This window comes from Caretta caretta, chromosome 1, assembly GCF_965140235.1.
Source record: "Caretta caretta isolate rCarCar2 chromosome 1, rCarCar1.hap1, whole genome shotgun sequence".
NCBI lineage: Eukaryota > Metazoa > Chordata > Testudines > Cheloniidae > Caretta > Caretta caretta.
The window spans coordinates 8,317,585-8,325,368 of record NC_134206.1 but is presented as its reverse complement, the minus strand read 5'-3'; the positions used below and the strand labels follow the sequence as shown (position 1 = coordinate 8,325,368).

At 52.6% G+C, this 7,784-nt stretch overlaps 1 protein-coding gene across 1 annotated transcript; it reads left to right on the top strand.

Moving 5' to 3' along the window:
* Positions 1-442: 442 nt before the first annotated feature.
* On the top strand, positions 443-5,565 carry LOC142070031 (neuronal acetylcholine receptor subunit alpha-10-like). The gene is made up of 6 exons (XM_075122990.1): positions 443-449; positions 784-929; positions 1,504-1,658; positions 2,731-3,263; positions 4,924-5,141; positions 5,235-5,565. The coding sequence occupies exons 1-6, from the start codon at positions 443-445 to the stop codon at positions 5,547-5,549; spliced, it is 1,374 nt and encodes a 457-aa protein (XP_074979091.1). The 3' UTR covers positions 5,550-5,565.
* The last annotated feature ends 2,219 nt before the right edge of the window (positions 5,566-7,784 follow it).

The following is a 7,784-nucleotide window of genomic DNA, read 5'->3' as shown; positions in this document are numbered from 1 at the left end:
TCAGGATCTTCAATGAAGTCCAAAGTGCTCAGTTCCTTTGTCGTCTTAGGTGAAAGAGCCCTTGGAGTTCTGTGCCCCTCTTCTATAGTCCCGTGAACTTCTGAAATGTTCCTGTCTCAAAGTTCCTTACCCTTGCCGTGAGGAACGGTGCCGGGGCATCTGATGGAGAAGATTCCAGGCCAGTTTCTTCCCTTCTGGTGCTTTCTACAATGCAAACTCATCTGTCCCTGCAGCCCCTGTTAGCCAACGACTGGCCTCGCTTGTGATTGCCAATGATCTGTGATTGCACCTGGAGGGAGCCATCAGCTTTTCCTTTGTCTGGAAAAACCTGTTTCCCCACTCCCCAGACCTGTCTGGTTCAAATATATCATAGTCCCATATTTCCTTCACATTTGTACAGTCCTCTAGGTGTTTACTGTACGTAGACCACGCCGGAATAGTAATGACCAGTGCGGTACTGGTTTTCCAATGACTCCTTACATGACGACTGTTGTATACAGATGGCTATAAGCGAATTGGGGACACTGAACTGGTCAGACCAGCTGAAACTCACGACTGGTTACCCACGAGCCCCTTGCCCCTGGCACGACAATGCTCTTAGGCTCACCGTGACCCCTGCTCTGCCCCACAGATATACTCTTGTTGGCAGTAGCTCTGTGTGTTCCTCAGCTGTGCAGTTAGCTCAGGGGTTTGTGTGCACAGCTGGGTTCTATGGCGCCCCGCTGCCCTTTGCTTCCCAGTTCCCCTCCAGCTTTGCTGTGTGTCTCTTATCTATTTATTTAGGCTGCTCGGGGGCTCAGGGAAAATTCGCCTACAAGCTGCTCCACGACTTGTTTGCCAACTACTCCAACGCTCTGCGACCGGTGGAGGACACGGACCGGGCGCTGAACGTCACCCTGCGGATCACCCTGTCCCAAATCATCGACATGGTACGTCTGGGAAATGCAGGCCATTCCTTCACTGCACAAGCCACGCGAGACATGCCGCCCACTGGGAGATGGAACCCTTGCTCTGCAGGTTGCGGGACAGACAACCCCGATGGGGGCTGAGAAGGTTACTCCGAATGTCACTGGGTGTTTTGCAGCTAGCTTCCAAGTGCACCCCTTGGCCCAGTGACTAGCCCAGCCCCCCCAAAGTGAGGGCTAACAGGAATTAGTAACATGACTGCAGTGGGATCTGGTCCCATCCAGTCCAAAGAAGAACTGACCTGTGATTCCCTGATGTGGTAGGTTTTCTAGCATAGTCTGACTCCAAGCCCCAAAGCCTGCACAGTCCCATGGATTTCCCTGGCATTCTCCTCATGCTGAAAGTGAGGCATGCATCACCATTGGCAAGGCCAGGGTCTGAGTCCCTTCTGAGGGTGGCTTCATGCTGGTAAAGCGTATGGCAAATGCCCTATACACTGGAGGTTAGTGTAAAACCAGCGGCTGCTCCTATCTTTCCCCCCCTCTCCAGAGGTGGCTGCATTTCACACACACCTCTCCTCATCTCTCCTTGTTCCAGGACGAGCGGAACCAGGTCCTGACTGCCTACCTGTGGATCAGGCAGGTGTGGGTGGACGCCTACCTGAGCTGGGATAAGGACGATTACGATGGGATCGACACCGTCCGCATACCTAGTAGTTATGTATGGAGACCGGACATAGTCCTGTATAACAAGTAGGTCAGCCTGATATTGAACTGCACCGCTTCTGGAGACGGGGCTCCTGCGGCCTGGCGGGGGGATAGAACCAGGGACCCTCCAGCTCCATACACACAGGCCCCTGCCCCCTGAGCCAGTGGTGGCTCTCTGTTAGCTGGAGGGGAGGTTACTGAAGTGCCTTTTTGCAGGCTGCAGCCCCTAGTGAGCCCGTCGCCCTCAGGCTCCATCTGGAAGAGGGGATCCCTTGGGCAGGTTAACAGGCAGCAGAATGGAGGCGTCTTGGGCCCATGTGGAGACCGTGTAATTGCACCCTTGTTACGCCCCCCCCCACACCCCCCGCGGCACAGTGAGCGTAACAGCTGCTGCCTTGGGCAGTGGCCCCCTCAAAGGCTGCCCGGATGTAGCGGGCAAAGATCTTCCTGGCATGTTCTGCGGCTCCTGGCCTCATCTGCTTTGCTCCCATCCCGCACCTTCCCCGGTGCAGCGCTGGGAGCAGCCGGGCCAGAGGGATCGGGTTGCTGGGGCCCGACAGTGCCCGGGTATGGCTGAGCGGCTGCGCACGCAGGCAGGTAAAGCCCGCTCCTGCCGCTCAGAGCAGCACGTGGCATCCAAGCCTGCGCTGTAGCCCCCGAGGGGGAGGACAGGAGGGAAGCTGTCAGAAGGGGGCGTGTGGCTGTTTAAAGACTGGGCACTGATGATTGGGAAGCCCAGAACTGGACTTGGCTTTTTCTTGCATCTGTTTGCAGAGTCCAGATGATTTTTATTGGGGGGGGGGCTTCTCAGAGCAAAAGTTTCATGACTCATTTGTTTAAAAACAAAATCAAGGCCCACAGTGAGTGACCCTATAATAACAACAAGCCAGTGAGTGACCAAGCGACCCTATGAAAACACACCTGTGTTGGCCACCGAGTGCTCATGAGGGACCCTACTGGGCCAACCCAGTGAGCTATGTCTCTCATTCGTGAGCAGCCCTACAGAAACAAGCCCAGCAGAGCGGGGGAGGGATTAGGCTAGCGAAGGGCCGTGCAGTCTTGCCTCATGTATGTAAGGACCCCTCCCTGCCCCTATCTGTGTTCCCTGTCCTTCTAGCGCAGACAACCAGTTCACGGGCTCCATGGAGACCAACGTGGTGATCCGCTACGATGGGCAGGTGATGTGGGACTCCCCTGCCATCACCAAGAGCTCCTGCAAGGTGGACGTCTCCCACTTCCCCTTCGATGGGCAGCAGTGCCGACTGACCTTCGGCTCGTGGACCTACAACGGCAACCAGATCGACCTCGTGAATGGACTGGACACGGCCGACCTGACTGACTTCGTGGAGAACGTGGAGTGGGAGGTGCTGGGCATGTCAGCCAAGAGGAACGTCATCATCTACGGCTGCTGCTCGGAGCCCTACCCCGACATCACCTACACGCTGATTCTCAAGCGACGCGCCTCCTTCTACATCTTCAACCTGCTCCTCCCCTGCATCATGATCTCCTTCCTGGCCCCGCTGGGCTTCTACCTCCCAGCCGACTCTGGGAAGAAGGTCTCCTTGGGAGTGACAGTCCTGCTGGCGCTCACCATCTTCCAGTTGCTGGTGGCAGAGAGCATGCCACCCTCCGAGAACGTGCCGCTGATTGGTGAGTATCTGCCTCTTCCTGCAGCTGGCTGGGCAACTGTGGAAGCCCTCTATCCACTCTGCAGATGCAGCACATGATGCAGAATGGGTATGCTTTAAACCATGTCACCATTCATGTGCTTCAGCCCCAAGATGCAGGGATCAGCTCTAGGGGCATGGTCCATTCCGGTCCTCAGCCTCTTCGCAAAAACTGTCCGCAAGCGGCACACTGCAGCCATGGTGGAATTCCAGCTTCCGTTCTAGCTCCCCTTTCTTGCCTTACCTAGGGACCTGGGGCACTCTCCATCACTTGCTGTCTTAAAGACAAAACTAGACGTCTCTCTAGCACATGGGCTGTAGCCCCATCAAATTACGGGCTAGATACAGAAATTGAGTAAAATCTCTGGCCTGTGTTCCGCAGATCAGACCGGATCATCTTAATGGTCCCTACTGGCCTTGCAGTCTATGAATCTAACCAAACACATACCTTTCCAAAGTAACTTTTCCATGCTTGGTCTCACCCCAAAGATACATTTTTTATTTTGAACGTCTGAGCCAAATCTGTTCAGGTTAGTTTTTTTTCGGGGTTTTATTTGAGCAAGTGGAGAAGGGGTGGTCCCCCTTTCACCACCGTGCTTCATTTAGAAATCTTGTGCTCAGAATACCTACAATAAAACCAAATGAAATTAGAAGCTTGAAACTCAGCTTGTTTGATAGATCTCATTGAGATCAAAGACTCAACCCAAGTTTGAGGCTCGTTTGTTTGAGCCTACTTGAAAGTGGACAATTTCTTTAATCTAAAATAGCATTTTTCAATATGGTCTGATATTTTGGGACAATGCGTGCGCTCTCTCTCTCTCTCTCATATATTTATATAGATAGATAGATAGCATAAAGCTTTTGCTAAGGTTATTGCAGTTCAGGCTGAATTTACCATTTTAAAATGCTTGTGACGTACAAATTCTGCAGTGACTTTTCTATAGGATATTGGGTTGTTTTTTTTTTTTAAAATCCTGATCTGCAAAATGTTTAATGTGGGTTTAAGGTACTAAACTCTTGCAGCCAGAATGTGCATCCTGAATTGGGATGACCCAGACAACTGCAGATTTAAGGAAAGGTTCTTATTTGAGACAGATAGGCAGCCCCCATTAAGTTGGGCTGGCTTCAGTAGAGGTTGGTTTAGCTGGGCTGCGTATCTTTGCTAAAGCTTGGCTGTATTCTGTAGATTTCAGAAACACCTTTTAAAAAACAAAACACAAAAAAAGAAAAAAAAAAAACCAAGCCAAGTGTGAAGGCTGCAGGCCAGATCCTGAGGTGCGGCATGGTTGCTTTGCACCATACTGACACCAGATTCTGGATCTAAAGCTGATGTACCCAGCCGTTAAAGGACCATCCTAGTGCAAGAGGTTCTCTGATGGCCTAGAGGGTCCTACACCAGCCTCTTGTCTACTGCTGGTGGAAAGGACTCAGCTGGAGGACAGAGGCCATTCCTGGGACTATAACAACCTGCTTCTTCCTTATAGCTAGAGTTGTTGTTCTTTAGCTTATGTGGTAGGGGCTTGTGTTTTGGTGTTGAAGGTCCCCGCCTCCCATTTCCCTAGGTGAGCACCAGTGTCTGGGCCTGCAGCCACGAGTCCCCCACTTCCCAGGTCAGTCACAGCGCATCCCTCCTTGTCTTCTAGGGAAGTATTACATTGCCACCATGACCATGATCACAGCCTCTACCGCGCTGACCATATTCATCATGAACATTCACCACTGCGGCCCAGGAGCCAAGCCCGTGCCCAGGTGGGCCAAGAAGTTCATCCTGCAGTACATGGCCCAGCTATTCTTTGTCTATGAGGTGGGGGAGAGCTGCAAAAGTCCCAAGCGGCAACTGGGCCACCAGCCCACGGTCCAGGTGGTGAGCGGCAGGGCTGCCAAGGAGGAGCAGAAAGCCCAGACAAGGGAGGAGAACTCGGATGCGACGTGCTGGGAAGAGTCTTTGCAGCAGGAGTTGCTGCCGCAGGGGCTCAGCAATCTCTCTGGCCAGCAGGACTGGAAAGAGACTGGGACATGCAAGAACCTAGAGTGCGGCCGGGAGGGGCAGCAGCACCAAGTCTGTGTGAAGAGCCCGTGCCTTTGCCACCACAACAGCCTGCTGAGGAACGTCGAGTACATTGCCAACTGCTTCCGGGACCAAAAGGCAGCTCAGAAACGGAGCGGCGAGTGGAAGAAAGTGGCCAAGGTCATGGATCGCATCTTCATGTGGGTCTTCTTTGTTATGGTCTTCTTCATGAGCATGCTCATCATGGGCAAAGCCATCTGAAAAGCCCTCGGCACGCAATGCCCACTAGTTAGCTAGGACCTCTTGCTCTGTCGGAGCTGCGGGTGCACATGCGTGGGTGGCCTGGGATGGTCCATCCCGGGGCTGCTGTGGAAAGCATTGCACGTGAGGTCTCACTAATAGCATATTCTTCTAGTTCCATAGCGATTTATTCTTTGGCTATCCTAGAACCTGTCTTCCCCCATGAGGATGGCACCTGTTACTGCTGCAGCCACACAGCTGGTTTGAAAGGTGGGGAGAGAGGGTTGGGAGTCAGGACTCTTGGGACTGTTCCTTGGCTCTGGGGAAAAGAGTTTGGGGGTAGTGGTTAGAGCAGGGGCGGAAAACTGAGAGCTGGGACTTTTGGGTTCTATTCCCAGTTCTGGGCAGAGACTGGGGTCTAGTGGATTAGAGCAGGGTGTGGGAGGGGCTGGGAGCCAGGACTCCTGGATTCCATCCCAGCTCTGGAAGGGAGTGGCAGGCTGTAGCCTGCCCCCCAGTGCAGCGTGTGTTGTTCTAACATGTTCAGTCACCTCTGCAAGAGCTCTGTGGGGGAGCGTGGCCTGGAATAAAGAGGCCAAAATAAAATCTCTGGAACGTCTCCTGTGCATTGTTCTTGGGCTAGAAAATCCATCTGGGACCGTGTGTCGTGGCCCCAGGCAGCACCTGTGCACTCGAAGGCTTTGCTGCAGGGACCCTGACACCGTCGCATATGCAGTCAGTCTGTCCAGCTGGGCGGAGAGAGCTAATGCCACTGGCAATGCAGGAAAGGATCTGGGTGGTGGCTGCTTCCAACCCATTGACTCCGGGTGGAGAGTGACCTTCTTTGAGCCTGTGCCAGGCAGTGCTCAGACAGAGGCAGACGTGCGCCGGCCTCTTCTCTGGGCCGAATGTTCCATGTAAACCCCCGTCAGCTTAATTATCTATTTCCCTGCTGCAAATGTGGTCACTGATTCTGTGGCTGGATGGCCCATTCCTATTGCAGTTCTCCAACCTGGGGTGCCTTTTACACTGCTCTGCTGGGAGAGCCACCGCTCCTGGTCTGCTCACACCCAGCCTCCAGCATGTAAGTTACACAGTATGAGTGCTCTGCCCAGCCACTCATGAATTACACCAGCCAACTCCCAGTCCCAGACGTTCCCCATAAATGTGCTGCTTCTACTGCCTCACACCTGCCTGGACAATCCCAGTCCATCATCTTATTAATGGAAAATGATATACACAAATCCTGTTATCGCAAAGGGTGTTCCCCAAACGCTTTGATCCAAGCACACTGGTCTACAGAAAACAATAAAACAAACGTATTAACTACAGGAAGAGAGATTTTAAGTGATTACAAGTAATGAGGCATAAAAGTCAGAATTGGTTACAAAGAAGTAACTTGTTAGTTGCTTTTTATCTTTTCAGTGAATTCACAGCTAAGTCTCTCTCACCTCTTGTTCCTACAGTCTTGCTGGCTGAATTTTTCAAACAGGGTCTCCACTGAGTCATGTTGCTCCTTTGTTCTCCAGGCGTTGTTGATGCCGGGGCAGAGGGAAAGGGAGAGATTAGTTGGGATATCTGCACTCTTTCTCTTGTAGTTCTTTCTCTTGCACAAGCATCACCTACAGCTGAGGTTGGGGAGACAAAGTCTGCGGGGACGGGAACCTCATGCTGTTTTTGTCCAAACACAGACTTTTGCTCACACATTCTCTCCTGCCAAAGCGTGGTTGCTTAATCAGGTGACACATCCATTTGATCTTGTTGACACCTGCCTGAGGCATTGGCCAGCCTTTTGTCTCGGTCAGGCCTCAGTAATATCAGACAGTGGAATCTTCTCACTTTACATACAACCTTGGTTGCCACACAATAACAATGAGTCAATCATGAGCTTTCAAATACCCCACCAGACTTACTTAGTCCAAGGTTTATCGAAGGGGGGAATGTAGGGGTACAGATGGTCACAGTAGCATCGATGTGTCTGTAACTCCCCAAAGCCCAATCAGAATTCCCATTCCAGCAACGCGCACCGTGAGTTACACTGGGAGCTCTGACGCCTGGACTCCTTCGTAACAATCTTCCCTGTTTGTTCTCCCCCTGGCCTGAGCTGGGCCAGGGACCAAGAGTCACTGGCCCGGAGCCATGGGGTTCTGGGGAGCAGCGCGGGAGGGGACCCTCGAGGCAGGATGGGATTTCTGCAATTGCTTGGAGGCTTAATCGGCTTAGCCTTTCCCTCTCAATTAATAGAGCTCATGCGAC

Bases quoted from the DNA above. Each gene is read 5' to 3' on its own strand.
- LOC142070031 (XM_075122990.1), top strand. The intron at 930-1,503 runs GTACGTCTGGGA...TCCTTGTTCCAG, and splicing joins TGTCCCAAATCATCGACATG to GACGAGCGGAACCAGGTCCT. The intron at 3,264-4,923 runs GTGAGTATCTGC...CTTGTCTTCTAG, and splicing joins CGAGAACGTGCCGCTGATTG to GGAAGTATTACATTGCCACC.